The 23743-nt window shown below is 53.5% G+C and overlaps 1 protein-coding gene across 1 annotated transcript in view; it reads right to left on the bottom strand.

The window, feature by feature from the left end:
* The window catches only part of TMPRSS4 (transmembrane serine protease 4), a 38381-nt gene extending 31003 nt beyond the window's left edge, over positions 1 to 7378 (bottom strand). The window contains exon 1 of the mRNA XM_055306024.1: positions 7104 to 7378. Coding sequence (XP_055161999.1) covers positions 7104 to 7106 — 3 coding nt within the window. The 5' untranslated portion in view covers positions 7107 to 7378. The remainder of the gene's footprint in view (positions 1 to 7103) is intronic.
* Between the last annotated feature and the right edge of the window lie 16365 nt (positions 7379 to 23743).

Below are 23743 nucleotides of genomic sequence, written 5' to 3'. Positions count from 1 at the left end.
CTGGCCAGATGACAGTTGCCCCTGTCCCTGTTCCTTCTGAGTTCTGTGTCAGGAGCTCTGGCCTGGATCCAGTTCTGCCCCTTATGAGTCCTGTGCTCGTGATTGAGTTTCCTCATGTGTAAAATGGGAAGAGTGTGATCTGCCTCCTGGGTTCGGGGGTGTGGATGAACTACATGATGCAGGAGGCGCCCCTGGCTCGGTGCTTGGCATCTAGAGGAGTGTGGGACTTGGACATTCGTGCCCTCAGCTCCAGTTATCCCGGAGGCTCAGGGAGCAGGACTGTACTCAGCGTTCAAGGAGGGTGTGTGTGGCAGTGCATGTTCAAGGGCAGGACTGAGTGTTCTCGCTTGGTCCGGATGCTCCCGGGGAAGCAGCCTCTGGGGAGCTGGTTTGGCTGCTGGGGCCAAGAGCCTCCATCTCCTGGCAAATGTCTGCAGTGACTCTCGGTGTCTCCCATGAACTCCGCACTTGTGATCCTGTAAGTACTGCTGCAGCCATGCCCTGTGGCTCCTCTGCAGCTAGAGCTTGGCAGTTACATAACTGAAGCTCCCTTTTACCACTTCCCTGCCCACTCAGGAACTCTGCGCCTACGTGAGGCTGTCCTCCCTGGGCTGCCATCGGCTGGGGAAGGCCATGGGCTGTGGACAGGGCACAGGCGTTGGGTGATGTCTTCAACCCCCAGAGCCTCAATTTCCTGTGTGTGTGTGTGTGTGTGTGTGTGTGTGTGTGTGTGTGTGAGTGAGAGAGAGAGAGAGAGAGAGAGAGAGAGAGAGAGAGGTTCTAAGTCTTCTTAATGAGACTAGAATATACACAGCCTCTAGCCCATTGCCTGGTATAGAGTAAGAACGCACTAACTGCCCCTAATAATAAACACAACAAAAATTAAACTATTTTATCCATTCAGTGAAGCACTGTTCTGGGGGCTGGTCATATAGCAGCGAATACAAAAGACAAAGTCCTTGTGCCCACGAAGCATATATCCTACTATTTCTTATTAGTAATTAATGACTACTACTATGGAACCTAGTAAGTACTTGGCCTTGCACATACTCAAAAACTGTCATCTGTGGAAGGAGCCTGGCAGAGGGCCTTGCATGTGTGGACCAGGCCCTGCACAAATGGTCATTTTTGTGATTTTATGGGGCCTGGGGGCCTGCCCTCAGGAGGGAATCTTCACCCTGGAGCACGCATAGGGACAGCGGCATTTAGGGGTCCTAGGATGATGTCATGTGACCTCTTTAGGAACAAAGGGAGGAGGCTGCAGGCCAGAGAAACAAAGACATTGGGTAGCACAGACCTGGTCTTTTAAAGTGGGTAGGGCCGTCTCAAGGAAGCAGCAAAGGGGATGCTCAGGATGAATGGGGGACATTACAGAAAGTCTCTTTCTCTCTCAGTGCAGGGAAGATCATCTAAGTAACAATGTGTGTGAGTAGAAGCTAGATGATGTAGATGTCCAAAGTAGACCAGGGCAAGGCCAGAGAAGGGCTCTCTGGCACCCTAGAGGACCTGGGGGGGACTCCTGGGGTTGGTGCAAGACAAGGGAGGCAGGGCAGGAGTGCATGGGCGTCCCAGGCTGTTTTCCCCTTGGGGGTTCTATGTTAGATCTCAGTGGGCAGTGGGCTCTGAGGCTAAAACAAATTTGGGAAAACACTGGCCTCTGATCTGAGAAGACGTCTAAGGTCCTTTCCTGAGGGCCTGTGACTTGGAAGAGCTGCTTGTTGTTAGCCTGGTGCTTCTGTTGCCCTCTTCCATGGAGAAGATCAGTCTTAGCCCCGATTTGGTTAAAATTTCCTCTAAGTCAGATTTCTATCCTTCATGATCTCATGGCAACTTGAGTGGTTTTCCCAGGCTGCATTGGGAAATTTCTCAGTTGTCTTGAGAAAAATCTAAGTTAATTCTGCCCACTGGTTTCCTTTGTCTGTGTGCTCACATCTTCCTTGTGGCCTTTGCTAGGGTAGTGAGGGCTGAAGTCTTCTGGCAGAAAGGATAAGCTCCACTTGCTCATGCTAGTCAACACAGTTTTCACTCAATGCGTGCTTTAGATTATAGAGTTGATCAGCTTCTAGGTAGCGAGGTGGGGCTCCCTGGTTCTGCACTTTATAGTGCAAGTTCAAGGTCTAGTCTCAGGTTCACATCTATGGGTTCACATCTTGGAGGAGAAGGAGGGCATAAGGAAAAATCTGGGTACTTGATATTGAAGTCCTAGAGCTTAGGGATCTTGCCCTGACTCTTCTTGGCCAAGTGACCCTTTCAGGTCGTCATCAACATTTTGAGCCTTGGGATTCCTTCATTTGTAGAACAAGGATCATGATGTCTTAGCTGGTGTCAGATTCAGGGAGATTCTGGATGTGAAGGTGCTTCTCAGGCTGCAAGATGCTGTGCTTGCTGCATTCAGGTAGGGACGAGATGTTGCTGTTGGCATTCTCTTTAGACCACCCGTGACTCGGGAGAGATGCTCCCAATGGCCCTGCAGTACCGTCCTCTCTGGGGATCAGAGATGTGATCATGAATGAAGGCCCCGTGTCAGGGTGGGAATGGGATGGAGGCAAGGAGGAGTGACCTCAGCTGTGTTACCCTCTTGGTGTCAACATCTGTGGGTGAACAGGTGGCCTGCTCTGCCCGGGGTGGGGGGAGCTCTTTACCCTGCCTCTGTTCCATCTGTGGAGGATATAAAACTGAGAGCTCTGATTCTACATATTCTCTGAATCTTCAGGTTCTTGCCAATGCCTAGCACATAGTTTATGCTTAAGGAACACATGCTGCATGAAGGAGTGAATGCATATTATAAAGGAAGAAACTGCAATCACAGGAAATGCCTAAAGCCATGGTGGGCTCAGCCTGTGAATGTGGCTGAGCCTAGCCAGCCCGACTTGCAGGACAGGTCGTGACAGGAGACTGCTACCACCGTGGACAGGTGCCACCTGAGTATCTCGCCCTCTCCCTCAAGCATCCTGTTCACCCGCTACCCTATGAGAGTTTCTGGTTGCATGTGGATTATGCCAGGGAACTGGGAGCTGCTTTGGGAGGGAGGGGGCTGGGGGTGTTGTGGTTTTGAGCCTTGTTTACCAATTTCTGTGCTGCAGTTGTGATAGAGCAGCAGGCTGTGGGGTGGAGCTAAGTGCGTCGCAGGGGGATTGCCACTTGGGCTCTGCTCAGACTCTCTCTCCAGTCCCTGGGGTTTCCAGGCAGGCTTGGGCCTGTCCCTCCCTCACCCCAGCCCTGACTTAAAACACCTTGGCAACACCTCTGATAGAATCTGGCATCTTTTCCAGTTGGACTTGGCTCACTTTGTTATCAGTGTCAGATAAATCAGCTGGTTATGGGAATTCAGTCTTTTGTCATTTACTTGTCATTCACTCACACACATTTATCATGTGCCTGTTGTGTGCTGGGCCCTGTGCTAGGTTTAGGGGCAACAGGTGGCAAAGACCCGGTCCTCAAGAAGCTCACAGCCTGGTGACAACAGGTTTAAATAAAACTGTGGCAAATGAGCGCATTTTAGGTTGTGAGGGATTTGCTGCCTTGGGGGAATTGTTGCTTGGGAATTTGAAGGGTTTTACTGAGTAGATGTTTTCATCTGAACAAGAGGGAATGCTGCGGGGAGCTGCTGGGAAATCTGAAATGCAGATTCTCAGGCCTGAGAGCCTCTGTCTCCTGACTTCCCAAGGTGGAAAGTCTGTTCAGAGTTCCTGAGTCCTGTTGTTCCCCATCTTCTCCCTTGTTACATCCCCCCTCCCCAAATCAGCTCCTCTGATCCTCTTAGGCTTTGTCAAAGAAGCCGGCTAGAGGAGTACAGGGTGGTTGCTGCCTGTGACTGCTGGCCTCTGCAGCTGGGCACAAGGAAGGATGGTGGGAGAGAGGCCAGGGGCACGGAGGAGACCTGAGGCCTAGACACTTGTCCCTGTCAGGAGCCAGGCCAGAGTTCTACCCAAAGGCTGCATGGGAAGAGCCCTGGGAGGTGGAAGGGGATCTGGGAATGTGCTTCCACATTTGCATCCTCTGTTCCCTCTGCCTGGAACTGCCCCTCCTCCCCACCCTCCTGGCTCCTGTGCAGCCGAGGCTCCCCTGACCCCCAGATGAGGCCACATCCCGGCCTGAGCTCTCACAGCCCCTGTGCATTTCCACGCCTCACCGTTGTCACTTGTTAGTTAGCCTTGGTTGATGTGATTGAGAACCGTCTGTCCCTTCCCGCCCTCCACCCCCTCTGGACTCGGGGCTCCGTGAGGGCAGGACCCGTGTCTGCTTTCTCTTGCCAGCAAGGCTAGTGCCAGCACAGAGGAATCTCACATCGTGTGGAATACAGGAACGGAGCTGGGTGCCCGCTGCACTGCCTGGTGGGCAAGGGTGGCCTCGACCCCATTCTGGACGTGGCTCGGCCCAGAGTGTGAGCCTCCGGGAGCTGGCCTGGCCCCACTGGGCTCCAGGGCTCTGTGGGGACCCTGAACCCAAGCGCCAAGCAGGGGCCTGCGGGACCACCGTGGGGTTTCCGGCCCCCAGCTGTGTCCCTCTCTGCAACCTGTTCCCCCCGCTCCAGCCTCCCCAGTGCCCCCATCTGTCACTCTCACTGTTCCCATGTAGTTCCTTCTGCCTGGAACATGCTTCCCACCGTCTCTGCCTGGAGAGAGCCTGGCGCAACAGCCCACTGTTTCTTCTGAAACAGCTTCCCGACCACCCTAGAGAGAATTCCCTGCCTTCTCTGCCCTAGGGGTGCCTTGTAGTCCCCCCTGGTATTGGACTTGGCACATTCTCTTATGATCCTTTGCGTAAGGAGCTATCGACTTTGGGAGGTTATGGGGCAGAATGTGGTCACTGTACCCTTTTGCCCCCCTTCCTGCCGTCTGGAGGCTGGCCACTTACAGGGGCTGGTTAAATGGTTAGGTGGATGGAACTATTTTTGGGGTCACAGCAGCATCAAGCCCCTCGCCCAGGTAGTGAGGGGACCCGGGGGGCAGGCAGGGACCCAGCCTTTCCTTGCCGACCTTGCCCTCCAGGGTCTTTGCAGAGCCCAGAATGGCACCACCAGGGCTGAGAGGGCGGCCAACTCAGCCCGTCTGCGGTAGGCCTGCCCATGCTCCCAGACCCCCACTGCCACGGCAGGCCTGCTGACCTGCTCCTCGGTCCAGCGAAGCCCAGCAAACCCTTGAGGAGAACCTGCTTCCTCTGGAGCAGCCAGGCCAGGACTGACCTCAGGTGTCTAACACTCTGCTCTGGTAGCTCATGGTATATTTGGGGCCTCGTGGGCAGTAAGGAGCCGAGACCAGGATGGCTCTTGCCAGGGTCCTAGGTTTCCCTCTGGGGCTCAACTGCAGCTGAGTTAACAGGGCCACATTTCCCTTGGGGTCAGAGATTGGGCTCAGACCTCTGCCCGGGGCCTTCCGCAGCTCCTGCTCTCCCTGGGTCCTCCCAGTCATGCCCAGCTCTCAAGGGAGAACCACTGTGGTGAGGTAGCAACCAGACAGGACTCTGTCCAGGGCGGGCCGGCAGGGGTGAGAGGGAGGCAGGGAGGGGCAGGGGAAAGGGAGGGCTGGGCCTGGGTGTGAGCTGTTCCATTGCTCCCCAGGGCTGGGAGCTATGGTTGTCCGGGCCTCATTAGAGGGAATCACTGGGTTATTAGGCACAGGTGGTTTAGTGGTTAGCTTGGGCCAGAAGCTCCCTGGCCCTGCCCAGGATCCTGGCCCCGCTGCTACCTTGCTGTTGGGGCCTCAGACCTTACCCGTGCTGCTGTGTGCCCACCTGCCCTGCCTCCCTCATACGGCAATGTCCAGCTCCCTCTCCGGCTGGTGAAGCTCATGTTGGCTGTGCCGCCCACCTGTCATTTCCTGGAGTGGATTCCTCTGGGTCCTTACATTTGTACAGGGCTTCGAGGTTTATGCAGCTATTCGCATCACTGGCCCATTCAATCTTTCCACCCACTGTGTGTGTGCATAGGGGGTGGCATGGAAAATGTTTCCATTTTACAGAGGAAGATGATGAGTCTCAGGAAGAGCAAAGTGTCCGGAATAATACGCTAATAAGGGAGCTGCCATTTGACTCTCTGATCCTATAGTTTGTGCTCCAGTTAAGTGCCTTAGAATCTACCTCCTTCCTAATGTCTCTACTCTCTCAGGAGACACCCAGGTCTCCCCAGTGCCCCCAAAAAGCAGCTCGCAGGCAGGCGCTACTTCCTCTTCTCTCCAGAGAGCCCAGCAGGACCATGGGGGATCAGCTTCTAGGTGCTTCCTTGGATGGGGACAGGGTAAGCCGGCTGAATTGCAGAGCAAAGCAGGCAAGCCCTTCCCCCTTCCTGACCCTCTGCTACCCCAGCACTGGGGCTAGAGTTTTGCCAGACTTTCCAGAGGAATGTCATGGGAAGTGCTCAGGCTGGGGGTCAGGGGACCGCCGCTCGCGAGGCCCCAGCCAGTCACCTCTGTTCCCCTTGGACAGAAAGCTTCCCCTTCCTTCTTTTTCCCTCCCCTTTCATTTTTGTGTTGATTTTCTGGCAACTGCAACCTGTTCTCCAGGAAGCAGAGAAGGAAGATTCCCTGAGATCCCCCACTCAGATCCAGATATTATGTCTTCCCCTCCCTGTCCTCAGTTGTCCTGGAAAGATGGGATTGATTCTCTTTGTCCCAAGACAGTGAAGAAGCTCTCTAGGTGCTCAGAGGGGGAGGAAGAGAGGGGACAGGGCCCAGAAAGAGACCAAGTAGATCCCTGCACACATTGGGTTGTTTTGGGGCAGCTGTCCATTGTTTGGTTGAAGAAGAAAAGGAGTCCATTACCCCAGGGAGGTGACGGGGCCGTCACAACAGCCCCTTGCCCTTGGAACAACAGTGCCAACCTTAGCCAACAGACCCGGAGACCTTGCACGAAGAGCGGGCAGGATTTAGGAGGGAATAGTGGCCCATGTGTCCAGCTTCATGGGTGCTGTGCAGCGCCCTTTGGTAAAAAAGGGGAGAGGAGGGCAGGGGGGTACTGAGGCTTCTAGGGCCTGAATGTGGGGGTGACTCGGTGTGACCTCTTTTCTCACTGGGAAGCTGTTACAAAATCCACAGGCTGCCAGAAGGGCCCTTTATGGGGAGACCTCCCCTCCCCCAAAATTCAGAGCAGAGGGCGCCCGCACTCACCATGCCGGCTCTGCGATCTGCCAGGTTTCTCTGAGGCTGGAGCTGAGGGGTGGCTGTCTGGAGGGCCTCCTGGATGGGCCCTGCCTGGCAGCGGCTCGGAGGCCCCGGGCAGCGGCGGCTGGAAGAGGCCTTAAGTGCAGGGCACGCCTCGGGGCCGCGTGTGCTGCATCCCTCTCCCCTTAGCACCCTGGCCGCCTCCACCGCCCTGTTCCAGGAGTGATTGGGGACCGTGGGGCCAGTTGATTAAAACAACCTCACAGGCGAAGTTGCTAAACTGGAATGATTAATGCATCTTGTAACCTGACACTGTCCTAGGGGCTGGAACACACCTGGAGTCATTCATGGCCCTTTGGCCTCCGTATAGGGGACACGCCTAGGATGTTGCAAAAGCCTTCCTGCCTGAATGACTCCCCCCCCCCCCCCCCGTGTTGCTGGTGGGGATGTCGGAGGGTGCTCCCTTTCTCTCTCCTAGCCCTGCCACTTCTCCATGTGTGGGTGCTTTTGATGGGGGTTGTGGGAAGGCGGAGGAGTTTGGGGTGCTCAGGGAGGACTGGATTGTTGCCATGTGTGGAGCAACAGGTTGGGAAGGCTCACAGAGCACCTTCTGCCCTGGAGAAGATGCGCTATGCCCCCTGCCCTGGCCCCCAGGTGCGGAGCTGGTCCCTGCGGGGCTCCTACCCAGCGCACCTGCCGACACCCCTTCCACGTGTCCCTTGCCCGTCCTTACTGGTAATTACATATTTGAATATCTTGGGCTGAGTTGCCCCCCCCCCCCGCCTCATACACACCTCCCCGGGCAGGGGTTAGATGAGGTGAAACCATGAATCAGAGAGGCAAGGCCACATACCCAAGACCACACAGTAAATTAGCGTCTGATTCCGAACAAATCCAGGTCTTCGGTTCCTTGGCTTTGACCCTCCTGGAGACCAGCCCAGGGTAGACATGTACCCTGGCCCCTCCATGCCTGGGGCCCACGCAAACATGTGAGGAAACGTTTTGTTCCCATTGGATCATTGAAGTGATCAGAGCTCATGGACAGGAAGTGGGTGGCCCCCAAATTGCACCAAGTTTTTGGCAGAGCCGGGACGTGAATCTGGTGTTCTCCACGTGAACAGGCTGAAAGCAGTGCGAGTGTCTGAAGCTCTAGGCCTAAGGTCTGGGAAACACGGTTCATGGAACATGGTAGTGATGTCTGAGCAGGAGGGGGGTAGATTTAACTGCTGGTTGGCCCCCTCTCAGCTACTCAGTGTGGGGTGACCTTGGACTTGTCTCTGAGCAGCACAAACCCGGGGCTGATTTGAGGGTCTCTTGAGCCAACATGGCACCAGCCCTTCCCCCCTCTAGGGCAGGGGGCTTTGGAACTGGAAGTCTGGAGCAGAGTGAAGTGCCTCTCATGTCAGAACAGGTGATTTTGGGGGACAGGCTGCAAAGACCTAGGTGGGTGCCTCCCTTTTAAGGAGGACTCCCGCAGTCCGACAGTGCAAGGACAGTGGGCCACCCTGCGCCCAGCTCTCCCCAGCCCTGGTTCCTTGTGTGGCCCACATTTGAATCTCCTCTCTGGGTGCTCAGGTGATGAACCAGGAAAGAGAGGTAGCTGCCTACACTAGAGTGCTGCTGGGGCGGCATGTTGGAGGGGTACTTCCTCGACCCTTCTGGCTTAGCTCTGGGCCCAGCTCCCTGGGGGGTCTGGGGGCCCAAGGAAAGGCGGGGCTGCTGTGGTGTCTGGGAAAAGGCTGCAGAATCTGCAGGTGGAGGTGCAGAGGGCCCCGTACCTCCCAGGAGCCAGATGGGAACTTCTGCGGGACTCTCCCCACCAATTCATCCAGGGACAGCCTTAGCTCCCCACTAACTGCCTCCTGTCCCCCCTCTGACCACTGTCTCTTTCACTTATCTCTTTAGAGTCCTATCCTGGATTTCTTCCCCCTCTCTTCCCTTCCTTCTGCTCTCCTCTGATCTCTCCCTCTCTCTTCCTATTCCTTTCCCTCTCATTTCCAGCATGTGGGTCAAGATCAGAGGCAGTTTCGCCGTGAAGCTAACGCAGCCTGAGCTGTAGATGTCACCTCCCCAACCCCCCCCCCGCCCCCCGCTTCCCTTGTGTTGGCCGCTCCAAGGCCAGGAAAGGTCCCAGAGATTTGTCCACATGGACATGTTATTGGAAATTGTGCAGCAGTTTTTTGGTCTGGTTTTTTTTTTTTTTTTTTTTTCTGAAAAAAGGGCCCCTCAGAAAGCTTCAGGCCTCACAAAACCTCGCCCTCTCTCGGTCAAGGGCATGGGCTCCGGGAGCCTAGCGTCCTGCGTCCTCATCCCAACCCCTGATCACACACAACTGGCCATTTTATTCAATCCTTCTGAGTTCTGTGTTCCTCTTCTGTGAAAAGCAGATGATAATATTACAGACCTCACAAGGTTGTTATGAGATTTAAATGAGATAATCTCCACCTGACCCCTAAAATCAAAATCCTTCATGATTAGAGCAATTATCCCTATTTGTTTCACAAAACATGTATTTATGGAACTCCTGTGAGAGCCAGGTCTCGTGCTAGGAGCCAGGGATTCAGAGATGAGAGACACGGGCCAGGCACACACTCTGGGAGGGGATACAATGCATCCGTCAGTCATACTGAGTTCCACAGTGGGGTGTCCTAGCCGGGGCAGGGGTGGTGGGAAGAAGACTCTTTGGAGGTTCAGAGATCCTTTTTCATCATGTACTGCCCTCCCCTTAATTTCCTTCTTTCCTTCCTCCTTCGTTCATTCCCCGCCCCCCCAGGACATTTTTACTTAGCTATGTCATTTTTAGGACAGTGTAGTAATTGCCAGTTGTTCTGATTGTACACTTGATCTTCATATCAGAACCATCTGCTCCTCCACCCAACAGTTAATTTTCTATGGTGTTAAAGGCACTGTGGTGCGGTGCCTCGGGGCTCAGGCTCAGTCTGCCTTCAGCTCGGGTCATGATCTCCAGGTCCTAAGATCGAGTTCTGTGATCGAGTCCCATGTCTGCTTCCTGCTCAACTGGGAGTCTGCTTCTCTCTCAGTCCTGCCCACCTCTGCCCGTTCATGCTCTTTTCCTCTTGTTCTCTCTCTCAAATAAATAAACTCTTTACAAAAAATAAATAAATAAAAACACTGTGGTTTGTGGTTGGAAAAAATAAATAGCTTGTGTCTTAGAGAGCCCAATCTACCCATGTACTGTATTTCTTCTCTAAAAGCAGGAGCTTCTGAGGGCAGGAAACCTTCTAGATCCTTCCTGCTCAAGGTGTGTCTGTAGAGCCACCAGCATCGATGCCTCACCTGGGAGCTTGTTAGAAATGCAAAATCTCAGCCATCTTTGCCCCGACAGACCTACTGAATCAGACTCTGTGTTACAAGATCCCTGGGTGATTCGTATGTACCTTAAAGTTTCAGAAATGCTGTTCTACATCTCTTCCCACGCTCAGGAGTGGGTAGAGGCTGTTATTTCTGGAGTGAGCTGAATTTAGAGACTGGAGCTTGCCACAGATGAACCTTTGGGGTTCCATCCAGCCAGCAGAGTCTATGGTTCTTTCCTTGGAGCCCAAGTAATTTGAGCTCAGTTTCAGCGACAGACCCTTCCGTTGGGGCCTCTTCTGGGAAGTTCCAAGGAGGAGGAAGATGCAGACGGTGGGCACTTACTGGCAACAGCCCCTACGGCCCAAGCCAAGTGGCTCTGAGCTGCAAGCTGCGGTGCTCGGGGAATGCAGTGTGTGTCTTTGGGGACAGAAGGGGCGCCTTGGCTCACTGTGAGGTGTGCAAGTGTAGCCCTCTGTTGATTTGCTAACCTTCTGGAGGATTTTCACAGCTAACCAGCCCTTCTCCCAAGACATGGTTTAGGTCTCGAAGTCATGGAGTGAAGCTTCACCCATCTGCACCAAAGGGGAACTGGGGACGTTGAGAATCCCTAATCCTGGTGGATCCCTGTTGGGTGGGAGCTGACCTTCCTTTTGCACCCCTTGCTGGGGTGAATTCCGCTGAGGCTGGGAGAGGGTAGGGGGGTGAGGAGAGACAGGTGTATCTGACAGAAGGATGGGACACGTTTGCTTCAATAAGCCACAGAAGTAAAACTTTGCTAACACATCGCCTGGGTTCCTGTGTGCCAGGCTGTTACATCTGTGCAGAGAAATGGCATGACCTCCCATCGTGAGGCCACCCAAGCATGTGGCTGCTGCTGTTACCTCCGTTTACAAAGGGGGAAGCTGAAGCTCAGAGAGTGCCAGGCCCCAGGTTCATGTAACCTAGGACATCTGAGGCTTTTCCACTTCATCGGATGTGGGCGCATCGTGCGTGGAGAGGGTCCGCAGTGGCCTCTGCAGTCCTCTGGAGACCTCACAGAGCCATTCAGGTCCCCCTAGCCCCAGAGCTCCGTGTGGACCTGCCTGGCCCCTGGGGGCAATTTCCACATTGCCCATGTCATTTGACATTGGTCTCAGAAAAATACCTTGTCATTCAGCCTTCTCCCCACAAATTAGGCAAAGAATGAATTTCAGATTATTGCTGAGTCCCGCCTTTCCTTCCATCTGTCTCTAGAAGATGTTCTCATTCCACCCTGCAGCAGCTGGTGGTGGAAAGAAATAGGGAGGGCCCTGGGGCTGGGAGACATTGCCTTTCATCCTAACTGTGCTGTAGATATGAGACCATGAGCATCTAGGATTTTGATGATTTTTTTTTAAAAGAATCTGGCTAGAAATTAAATTGTATAGATGAACATTTAATTACATTTAGATTCTCAGGATCAATAGCTTGTACAAGGCATAATCACCATGCACGGCTTTAAATTTGGACTAGAAGGGGTCTGTGGCTTACTGGCTGTGTCACCTTGGGCACGTTAATTAACCTCTCTCTGCCTCACTTTTTTCATCTGTAAAATGGGTGACAATAAAAAGACCCACCTTCTAGGGTTCTTGTGAGGATCAAGTGGCTTAGCATTCATTTACTGGTATGTGGCACACAGTAAGTGCCACGGAAATACTGCCAGTAAGGTGAAAATGAGGATTATTTTAGTCACAGGTAAAATGAATCATTACCTTCAGAATGTGTTTTTGGATTACTGTGTGCCACATATACTGCGCATATCACTCATTCTTTAATGCTTCGTCAGCACTGCATGTTTGTCATTCTGGTTCCAGCCCTCTCTTTTGCCAGTAGGGTGGGTGAGGGCAGGATCTTTACCCTTTAGGTCTCAGTTACCGGCAGGGTAAAAAGACCTGCACAGTCTGCCCCATGGGGCAGCTGGGAGCATGGGGTGGCCCACAGGGGAGGCCCTGCGCACCTCCAGAGTGCTGTCAAGGTAAGGGGCCAGCTACTTGTATCGGGACTTGTGAGAATTTCAAGGGCCCATATGTCATTCCTCCACCTGCTCTGGGAAGGGCTGGATTGTCCTGCATCTGCTCCTTCTAGGTTCTTAGAGCTGCACTGAGTTTTGCCCGTCATGTGCTTGGCTCATTCTGTTGGCTCGTTCTGCGTCTCACTACGGTTGCAGAAGAGGTCCAGCCCCCACATCTCCTTTCTGGCATTCTACTCTTGTCCCTCTCCAGGGATGGAATTACAGGCTGATCCCTGAAGAGAGACAAAAAAAAACAAAAAACAAAAAACAAAAAAAAAAACAACAAAGTGCCAGAGGTAAGCAGGGGCCCGAACCAGAGAAGGTGAGCCAGTCAGAGGCTTGACAGGACAACACCCCTGGTTCCCTCTGGCCCAGCTACCTAAGGGTGCCGTCTAGAGCTGCTAAATCACAAATATGATCCAGCTTTGACTTTCTGCAGAGGTATGTTGGTGAATGCTTGCTGATGTGATTAGGGCAGCTCTGGGTGCACCCAGGGAGCCGACAGGTGACTGGTGTGATAGGCCTCACAGGTGCAGAGGGCATGATAGCAGGAACCATGAATCCAAGAAGGAGGCAGTGAGAGCATCAGTGTCTTATCTGGCGTCGTTGGGAGAGAACATGCATGGATGAGTGAGGAAACATCATGTATGTTTACATGCAAAGCTTTATAGTAACAAAGCACTCTTTCTTTGACCTTCAAAATGACCTTGTGCAGTTGACCCAAGCACCAAGGCTCAGAGAAGCTGAGTGACTTGTCCGGGATAACACTGAACTGGAACTGACCCAGTACCAGTCCCAAACCCATTCACATGGTACTTTCTTCTACCTTCTGTTGACCCCTGGGCAGGATAGCTTTCTGCTGGGTGGTAGATGTCAATACTGGGTTGGAGAGAATCCTCCAAGAATTCCTGTTCAGCTGAATCCTCAGAGCGTGACCTTACTTGGAAGCAGGGTCAGCGTAGAAGTAAAGATTAGGTCACGTTGGAGCAGGATGGGCCCTTCATCCAACAGGACCGGGGAGGAGACAGGGGCACAGACGCACAGAGGAGAAAGGCTGTGGAGACCCAGAGGGAGCACGGGAAGACGGGGGCAGAGATGGCGTGGTGCAGCCACAAGCCAAGGAACCCCTGGGGTGACCAGAAGCTGGACGGGGCAAGGCAGGATCCTCCCCTGGAGGCTTCGGAGTGAGCCTGGCCCTGCCATCATCTTGATTTCAGACGTCCGGCCTCTGGCACTGTGGGACAATAGGTCTCTGCTGTCTAAGCCACTAGTTTGTGGGCCTTTGTCACTGTCACTCCAGGAAGCCAATGTAGTGGCCGTTACCCAGGTCCTGTCTTACTATTCTTTCTGGTTTTGCTCTTCCTCTGGGGGTGCCCTGTCCTTCTTCCTCCCTGACTGTTACACACACACGGTAGCTAAATCCTGGCGGCTCGTGCCCTGTGGAGATGGGAGTTTTGATCCTTGACCTAGATTCCATTTATTGTGGCAATTCCTTTGTCTACTCGTGTTTGGCTCTGGCTCTTTTTCTGTGTAATTTCTACTACCTCAGCGACACCAGGCGTGTCCTGCTCTGCATCGTGGTGCGATGGTGCCTGGAAGAGGAGGTGGGAGGCGGTGGTGGTCATCATGTGTTGGGAGTGGGCTTTTTTCTTGCAGCCTGGGATGGCTGGGGTCATGCTGGCTCTTGCTCTTGGCCTTCAAGTTCGGGCTGGACCAGCACTGCCCAGGGAGGCTGGATGTAAGCCTGGGGCCTTGGGCTTGTGTCTTGTGGGGCGGACATGCTGGGTTTTCTGCTTTTGTGTGCGGAGGATCTGATCTTGCTCAGGCTGCCACCTACAGAGAAATATTGAGCAGGGAAGTGACCCATCCCCCACCCACATCCCAAAGGCACTTCCTCCACCACAGCCATGAGCCAGATGCTTGGAGATGTTTGAATCCTAACATTGGCCTGCTCACGGTTTCTATCACTGCCCCTGGACAGTCTTTATGCCGGGACTTCCAGCTATGAGTCTTTGTGCAGAAGGTGGGCTGGGAGGGAGGGAGGGGGTGATAGAGATGGGGTGTTGAACTGGAAAGATCAACAGTTCAGTTTGAGTCCCTTCGAGCTAAGTGACTTTTTAGCTAAAACAGTCTGAGGTACTTACCAACCCTGTGCTGGGCTTCCTAAGAGGAACCACATTTTTCTTTAGATCTGCAGCCCCAGTGCAGTGCCTGCTGCACAAAAGAAGCTTAAACTTTGCTTGGGTAAAGGTAGCTTAAAACACAACTCCTGCCACAAAGGAAGAGCTTCTGGCAGCCGTGCAGGGGAGAAGATAGAGATAGGGAAGAGGCATTTGCAGTAGTTCAGGTGAAAGATGGAGAAAGCCTTAATCAATGTGGGGTCCACCGGGCTGGGAAGGATGAAGAAAAGGAAGAGTCGTTCTGATTTTCCACTGTTTTGCCAGGTGCTGCCTGCCGTGTGTACCATAACTACTTGTGTCCTGATAGCCTTATAGACTTAGTCTTACTGTTCCCATGATGGCTGTGGGGACAGAGGTAACTGGCCCAAGAGCCTGCAGCCTGTACTGGGCAGGCTGATCTGGAACACAGGCTTGTGCAGGACGCTGGGAAGCTGGAGTTTAGACACTGCAGCCGAGAACCAGAAGGATCCACTGAGGGAGGGATTGGGGGTGGCTGAGGCTTCTCTGTGGGTGGTGGTGTTGGTGGTACACAATTAACGAATGAGTTCATTGGATTGACCCCATTGGAAGAGGGAATGCTTTTAGATTGTCTGTGTCCAGGCCTTGCCAAATCCCATGGATGATCATTTATTGATAATGCTGGTGCCTCTCGCTTGATTGAGTGCTTTTGGCCACGGAGTGATGCTTGGGGAGAGGCTGCTTGGCACCTTGAGGCTACTCGGCCTCCGTGGGGTTGCCAGGATGCCGACACAGCACTGTTGTGTGCTGGGAGCTCACCCCCTTCCCTGGGGCCTTGCTTCTCCTCCAAGCAGACTTCATGTCTGGCCTGAAGGGCCATCAGTGAGCAGCACTTTGTGGATTTCAGCATGTAGACACGGTCCTGGATGCCCCTCTCACCATCTCCCTTGGCCTCTCCCTGCCGGTTACCCTGAACCAAAGTTCTCGAGCCTGAAAGTCTCTGACCCAGACCATCTCTTGACCTCATTCCTGGATCTGAATCTCTGATTCATCAGACATTTGCTGAGCACTTACAGCATGCTGGGGACACACAGATGAATGAAGTGTCTTCCTTGTCTCCACAGCTCTTTGGTGGGGAGTGGTGGGGTGGGTGGGAGTGACCTGGTCCAGACATTACACTCTGATCTCCTGGTAGACGTTGCACTGAAGAGCAAACAGCCAGAGGTCAGGGCAGCCTCTCCAGAGGAAGTAACATTTGAACTGAGCTTATGAGGACGAACAGGACTTGCTCAGATGGAGAAGTAGGGGCCCTAAGGGGAAAAGAACATTTCACAGCACAGAGTGTGTGAGGCTGAGTGTGTTTGGGGAGCCAGCTGTTAATTCCACAAATATTTACTGAGCACCTGCTCCATGCCAGCCTTGTGCTGGGCTTGGGAACATAAATAATACATGGCCTCAAATAGGAGAACTGTACAAGACGTCTTCTTTTGTGGGACCTGCACACAAAATAAGGACTTAGGACAGAGACCTTATGTACACACCAGAAGTTCCCAAGCCTAGGGTTCTTGAGCCCTGGGATTATGCAAGATGAACCATTGGGGTAGGGGAAGAAAATAGCGAAACCTCTATTTCTGTGTATGTTTTTTGACTAAAAGCAAAATATTTGAGCTTCTATAATATTTACTATATGGGTTGACCCTGGGGCCTGCACTTAGCTCTGATGTGCCACAGGTTGCCTACATTAGAGAAGGTCTGAGGGAAGCGGGGTGAGGAGTTCCATGAAACTGGTAGGGGCTCCTTGTATCCTCATTCAGTTTTAGCATATTGCAATATATTTACACCTGCTCCTGCAGCGGATTTATGGATGATCTGATCTGGCTTCAACTAGATTGACCCTCACACAATGGACAAGGGCTCAGCAAGTGGAAAGATGCCTGGCGGCAGGAGAGAAGATGGATAATGCAGGCACGAGCATACAGCAAGACCATGGCAAGGTGGTCGCTCCCCCACTCTTAAAGGGCTCCTTGTTATCTTTCCATCTTGAGGAAAAGATGGTAACAATCTAATTGTAATCAGTGGAAGCTGATGAGAAATATTCAAAGTAATTTTGCAACATAGATTCAAATCTCTTGATGTCAATGATATTCCTTCTCTAAAGGCTCATTGTCTTTTAGGTATTGGCTAATGATGGTGGTACATGGAAACGCAATATACACATAAATAAAAATACGTGTGTTAGGGATGGGTACCAACATTTGTTCGGTTATGGACAGGGATCAAAGAGGCTTGGACATCCTAGCTCTAGGCAATATGTAGAAGCTGTTTAAGCAGGAGGATGACTTGATAATTTCCGAAGCCCCTCCCTGGCAGTCATGGAATGAGACATTAGGCTATAGAGATGAATACAGGCTTTTGCAGAAGTCCAGGTGGCTGAGGATGAGGTCCTGACCCCAGGTTAGGGGGACAGGGGAGGAGAAATTTTACACATGGATCAGACTTGGCGATTAATAAGTTTGGAAAACAAGGTGGGCAGTGGGGGAGGACCCAGGGTGAGTCTCCAAGTGACTGGGCAGGCAGTGGTACCACTTACCACGGTGGTGGTGGTGGGTGGAAGTGAGGGGTGGGCTTGGGGAGGGAGGTGTGAGTTTGTATTTGAGCAGGTTGAGTCAGAGATGCCAGGTAGAGCCTTGGGTGGAGCTGTCCTGCTTGGTGAGGCTTCTGGGGGTCTTGGGCTGCAGATACCCCTTCCCCAGGCAGGGCCCGGGTGAGTGAGAGCTTGAAGGAAATGAAACGAGTTAACAAGGCAGCAGTGGCATCTTCGGTTCAGTTTTGTGGCCGTCCCAGGGATCAGACTCCGACGACTCCCCATATTGCACTTCTGGGAACCCCCCCCCCCCAGAGTGTGGGGATTCATTGTTTTTTTTCCTCCTCTGAGCCATCTTGGGTTGTGATCAGGCTTCTTACTCAGGGTACTTCAGGCCAGAGTAATTGGGAAAGCCTGATGAGGCGGGTGTGTCCTTGCTTCATCTTCTGGTGTTCAGATAAGCAAAGTGGGGAGGAGCTGGGGTGGGGCAGGATGGGGTACAGGTGCTGCATGGATGCCAAGGCGGGGACAGGTGTTGGCTTACTAAAGCTCCACTGGGGGCCATGCTCTGGCACAGAAATGTTTCATTCTGTCCCAGTCTGGCCATTTCTGAGTTGAAATTTCCATGCTGCCCTAGTTCAGGATATGCCCCAGTTCAAGATATGCTTGTCTGAGAGTCCACCTGGGGCTTGACAGGGAGAAGAAGCAGTTTTATCAATGATGCCTCTGAAGATGGCCCCCAGCACCACCAGCATGGCCCTCTGGCAGGATCCTGGGCTCTGTGTGTGTGAGTGCATGGGGCAGGGTGTGTGACATTGATGGGAGGCTGAGGGCTGTCTTCTCCCATCTTAGTATTTTTCTTTGGAAGGGAAAAGAAGAGAGGTAGACATGGACCACAGGGGAAAAAAGTACCTAAGAGGATGGAGTCGATTTAGAAATAAAGACAGGAAAATGATGATGAGAGAGCGTAGAGACGGAAAACAGGAGAGGAGAAAGGTGTCTAGAGAATTACCTGCTGGAAGAAGCAGAAGAGTGGAATTTGAGACAGGCAACAAGAAAATAAGACAGAAGGTATGAGGAGGCAGGAACCCAGAGAGGTGAAAGAAACAGGGCTCAGGGGGGTCAGGGGTGTGAGACCTGCTTGGATGAAGCCCCTGCCCCACCTTCCTTCTTGCCCCACCCACCTTCCTGTTTTCTCAATTGCAAAATCAAAGGGGACAGAGCTGCCCAGAACTGCCTGCCTCGGGTCCTGACACCCACTTGCAGGCAGGAAGAGGTCAGAGGCGGAGTCCCCTTTGCTTCTGTTGGGGGCAGAGAGCCCTCCAGCAGGGTCTGGAGAGGAGCCAGGGTGACCTGAGGTCCTGGCCCCTCTGAACGGAAGGGGTCCCTGCCGTGATGTAGTAACTCTGGCTGCTTCTCTTGACTTGCTTTTCATTGCAATGGAACAGAATTGTAAGCCTAGGTGATGGGTGGTCACAGACCAGGTCACAGACTGTCACTGACCTCACAGTTCAGGGGGAGAGACCAGGTCGTCATAAGCCGGGACCAAGGCAGTGCGTGGGGTGGAAGTGCTTTGTAACGGTCACACCCTGCACATGGCGAGTGGCATGCTTGCACACCAACAGCCAGGTTGTGGGCTGCAAAAGCGGGAAACCTCTGAGTAGTGAGGGTTGGTTTTCTAAAGTTAACTCATAATAGGAAGGGAAATGCTATCTCGAGGGCCCAGGGAACAGAGGCCGGAGTCTGACTTAGTAACACTCACACACCTAGGCAAAAAAAACGTCATCAAAAGGGGGATCCCGGGTGTAGAGGAAACAAGCTGCATAGGTCCAAACAAGCCTAGGTCAGAGGACAGAGGGGTACTAGCAGGTTCCTTGTGGAGAGCCACCCTTGTGGAGTTTCTGGAGCCTTTTCAGAGTGTAGGTGAAATTTTCTCTCACGCCTTCCCACTTTCCTTGATCGGATTGCGTGTTCATTTGGTACCTGGTCACTGATTTGGCTTCCATGGGACATTGATACCAGGAATGAGACAACTTGAGGTGGGCACTCACCACACTGGTCCCTGTAATAATTTACTATTAAAAAAATCAATATGTTGGCAAAATAGTAGCAAGAAATGCCACTTGCAGAGCAAGCACTTACCAGACTCTGCTAAATGCTTTACGTGAATATGTCATCCGATGCTGCTACCGATCTTGTGCAGTGGGCATTCTTTTCTCCGCTTTGTAGATGGGAAGATAGGCCTAGATCTGAGGTTTGCAGCAAACTCTTGCAGGCCAAAAGCCTGGTCGCTTCACCTTTCTCTTCTTGGAATTGCAGGGGGTGGGGGTGATGCTGGGCTCAGAGCCCAGGCCCAGTACAGCCTGAGTCATCCCCACCAAGTGTGGGCAGTGTGTGTCTGCCACTGAGAAGGTGGTGTGAAGAGTCTCATCTCTGGACACTCAGGGCTGGGGCCAGATGCTAGAACCAGTGACTCAGCAGGAGTGACATCTGTGTGAGGCTCTGCTGGCCTGGAGGCCTCCCCATGGAAGTCCCCCCAAACCTGCAGCCAGGACCACTGTGATGACAGGACACTGGGACACAGGGGGCACACAGAATCCTAAGCTTGGATGAGAAGTGAGGCACCACCCCTGGGTTTCTACCACGAATCCTTCCCCGGGGCTGCCTTCTCCCCTGGTCAGCTTCCACCGGCCACCAGGGAAAGGACGTTGGAGATGGCATTGGCTGCAGCAGAACCCTGACTCATGCCTTCCAGAGCCAACAGATCTTACTTTAGTAATTCCCAGGGCTGCCATAGGCACCCAGAGCTCATTGCAAGAGGGCTGTGGGCGAGGTGGGAAAGGGTGTTCACACTCCGAGCATGGACAGGGGCTGGAACTCCTGCTGCTGGAGAAAACCCTCGGCTGTGCTCCGCACCCCTGCTCACCAGGGCGGCTGTGGGATGAGTGCTGTCTGGGCTCCCAGTGGGGATTCCAGGTGGGCTCCCCGGGGAGAGGCCCTCGAATGGAGGCGGTCTTGGCTGCCTGCGAGGGCCCCAGCTGTCCCTCCGCCTTGTCCCACACAGGTGGGTGTACAGGTGTGTCTGTCAGGGCGGGGCAGCCTCCACCCCTCCCAAACGACTCCCAGGCTCTGGGCACCGAGATAAAATGCTAATTAAATTCTCAACCTTCTAGGCCTGCAGGTTTTTAGCTTGCTTCACACAGCCAAGTATTCTCCTTCCATGATTCCCTGACATACAGGGAGGGGATGGGGGGTGTCATCGATCCTCTTATCTAGCAGGGGTGGAGCACGTCACCCTGTGCTCCCAAATCTGGGGGGCACTTCAAGGTTTCATCTGGACCCAGGTGAGGGAATCCAGACTGTTTTTCTAGGCAAAGCAGCAAAGGCATGGAGATAGAGCTACATCTAGAAGGCCCGTTGAGAAGGGGGGATCCTGATTGGCCCCAGTGCATCCAAAGGCCTGTCATCTTGCTTGTCTCGGCAATGGAGCTCCCGTGACTTATTTTTTGTATTTTTATCAATGGTGGCAAACATTGATGCAGTGCTTTGCAGTGGGTGAAATTCTCCCACGGGTTTTCTACTTTAATCTTTAAAGTAATCCATGAGGTAGGTCATATCAGGCTGCTCATTGACCCAAATGGGGGAGGTGACCCCTCAGTGCCAGAGCCAGGACCCAGGCAGGCCTGAGGGCCCCACGCTGGGAGGGCCCCGCCTGTGCTGATAAGAGCTGGGCCTGGTGAGAGGAGCCCGGTGGCAGCCCGGGGCCTGAGAGCAGCCTCAGCCCAGCTGTGCCAGGGCCTCTGGTGACATGTCTGTTCAATTTGTAACTTGCCCTATTTGGACCTCTCCTACTTCCCCAGAGTTAGCAGCAAACCCTCTGAAGCACAGTGCTCTGCTCTAAGGACAGGGAAGTGGGGGAGATACTCTGCAGCCACTGCCCACCCCTCTGCAAAAGGGTGCCTCCCACCTCATTTCTGTCCCAAGTCCCCAAGGCAGGGCCCTTGGTCAGATCCCCAGGGCCATCTCACCTGGAGGTGGACCCATGCCCTTGAGTCTGAGGCGGATCCAGCCCTGTTGGTGCTCGGCTCCCCCAAATGGCTTCATTTATTATTATTTTTTAAATATTTTATTTATTAGAGAGAGAGAGGCAGAGACACAGGCAGAGGGACAAGCAGGCTCCATGCAGGGAGCCTGACATGGGTCTCGATCCCGAGTCTCCAGGAATAGGCCCTGGGCTGAAGGTGGCGCTTAACCGCTGAGCCACCGGGGCTGCCCACCCAAATGGCTTTAAGTAGACACACCTACACCTGAGTTTCCTCAAGGTTTGAGTTTTCTCATGTTCTTGCAGGTGAGTCTCTGGTTTGATCCCCACTCCACGCCCTGCTTCTGGGATCATGGACTCATGCCACCCCAATCCCTGACACTTGCCTCTCACGCACCTGTTGGGCACCCCATCCTGAGGCCCACATTTGTCCTTGTGCCCGCACCATGGCTGCCTGCCGGCCCTCTGCCCACAGCTGCTCCTTGGGGCCCTTTCCCTCTAGCCCCGGGGTGAGCACTAAGACCCAGACTGGGAGAGGAGGAGAGAGAGCTGAGTGAAAGGACACGGACAGACCCAGGAAAGGGGGACAAGGGACCACCCTGAGGGCTGCATGGAAGCCCCCAGCGGAGATGCCAGCCCCAGGGCACGGTTGCCTGACACATTGTTAAAAACAATTACTAAAGCTCTGATTAGGGAGGATTAGCTCCCAGCCTGGTCTTAGGGTCACTAGCGCTGAATCCCCGGCCTGTGATGACTCCACTCTTGCAGCCAGCTATCGTGTCGTTACAGGCTTGGGTCAACTGAAGATGCAATCGTCATTATTTATTTGTAAGCCGTTTTGTTTAATTCCCAAACATTGCACCCTGAAGCAGACCTTATGGGTGGGGGTGGGGGCTGGGAAAAGGGAAATTGAAGTGACTATGGGTCTCATTCACATTTCACTCCCATCCACCAGGTGGGCCCCTTCCAGTGGTGCATTGGTACTGATGCATGTGGCTTCCACACCGACGGATTTCTGCGTGTGTAGGGCTTGGCTTTAAGACCTAACCATGCAGGGTCTCTATGCTTGGGGCAATTTAAGTCAGGCAGGAGGCCTAGCCCCGGGCGTGGCCGTGGTCATCACACTTTCCTCTGGTTATCGTTAATCATTCTAGTGATAGCATCCCCTCAGACTGCTGGGAGGGAAGGAGGCGGGTAGAGGCTGGTGCCAAGCAGATTGTAGAGTGTGTGTGTGTGTGTGTGTGTGTGTGCATAAGGTTGGGTGGGGAGAGAGTCAAAATTCCAGGCAACGTGGAGGCTGCTGGGGAGTAAGTGGGAGTCTGTTCCCTTGGATGGACAAACCAGCTGGGCAACAGCTGCTCCTCCTGGAGAGGCCCAGGCCGCCCCAGGCTCTTGGTCTGCTGCTCTTTAGTGGCTCTAGGCATGGGGGGGCTTGCAACCTGGCTGGTCCCGTGACCCAGGACTGGGATTTCTTGGGGGAAGTGAGTGTTGTAATATCTCACCCACGTTCAGTTTAGAAACCCAGGGGGAAGGGTGTGCTGTATGGCTGGCATTCCCAGGCCTCTATCCCCAGGGCCCTCAGACTGTTCTGAAGTTAGAGTTGTGGGTAGTTCGTCCCCGGCCTCCTGTCCCCTCCACCGGCCCCATCCACGTTGAAGGGCCAGATGCAGGCAGACTCCAGCAGCTGGCTCTCTATTCTGCTCCGAGCTGCTCATTCCTCCTCTCCAGGGCTCCCATTCTGGGAGAAAGACACCTCCATGATCTCAACATTTCTCTGAAGGGCCTCTTTCCTTTCCTAAACCCCAACCCGAGGACCCTGGCTTCTTTCCATCCTCAGCCAGAAGCTGGTTAGTCTTCCACGCCCCGTGTGTGGGGAGGTAGGAGGGAAGAGCAAGGGGCAGTATTATTGCAGCTCCCCATCGTCACTGCCCCACCTCCAAATGCATGAGAAATAAAACCCTCCTACCTCCGGGACTCAAGCCTTTGGGTGCTACCATCTGGGACCCCTCCTGTTGGATTTCTCACTGCTGACCGCATCATGCTTTCAAGGGAGAGCCTGGCATCCCCTGTAAGTCCAGCCCACTCCCCGGGTGATGGTACCGGGTACTTCCTTGACCAACATCTTACCTTCCCATCTCTCTCTCTCTTTCTCTCTCTCTCCCCCTTCCTCCCTTCCTTCCCTTCCCTTCCTTTCCCTTCCCTTTTCTTTCTTTCAAGATATTTTTTTATTCATGAGAGACACACAGAGAGGCAGAGACATAGGTAGAGGAAGAAGCTGGCTCCCTGTGGGGAGCCCAATGTGGGACTCAATCCCAGGACCCCAGGATCACACCCTGGACCAAAGGCAGATGCTCAACCACTGAGCCACCCAGGTGCTCTACCTTCCTATTTCTTGAACAACCTTCTCCTAGGCCCCAGCCCACCCACCCACCCGATTGCCCGTGGCTTGGTGTCCTCTTGGCCTTATAAAACTCAGGCTCCAGCTGTTTTTCCTGCAGCCATGCTCTCCTGTCCCCCCCTTCCCCTTCCCTTGCCTTC

The sequence above is a fragment of the Nyctereutes procyonoides genome, unplaced genomic scaffold, assembly GCF_905146905.1.
Source record: "Nyctereutes procyonoides isolate TBG_1078 unplaced genomic scaffold, NYPRO_anot_genome, whole genome shotgun sequence".
NCBI classification, from domain to species: Eukaryota; Metazoa; Chordata; class Mammalia; order Carnivora; family Canidae; genus Nyctereutes; species Nyctereutes procyonoides.
This window is presented reverse-complemented; position numbering and strand designations above follow the sequence as displayed.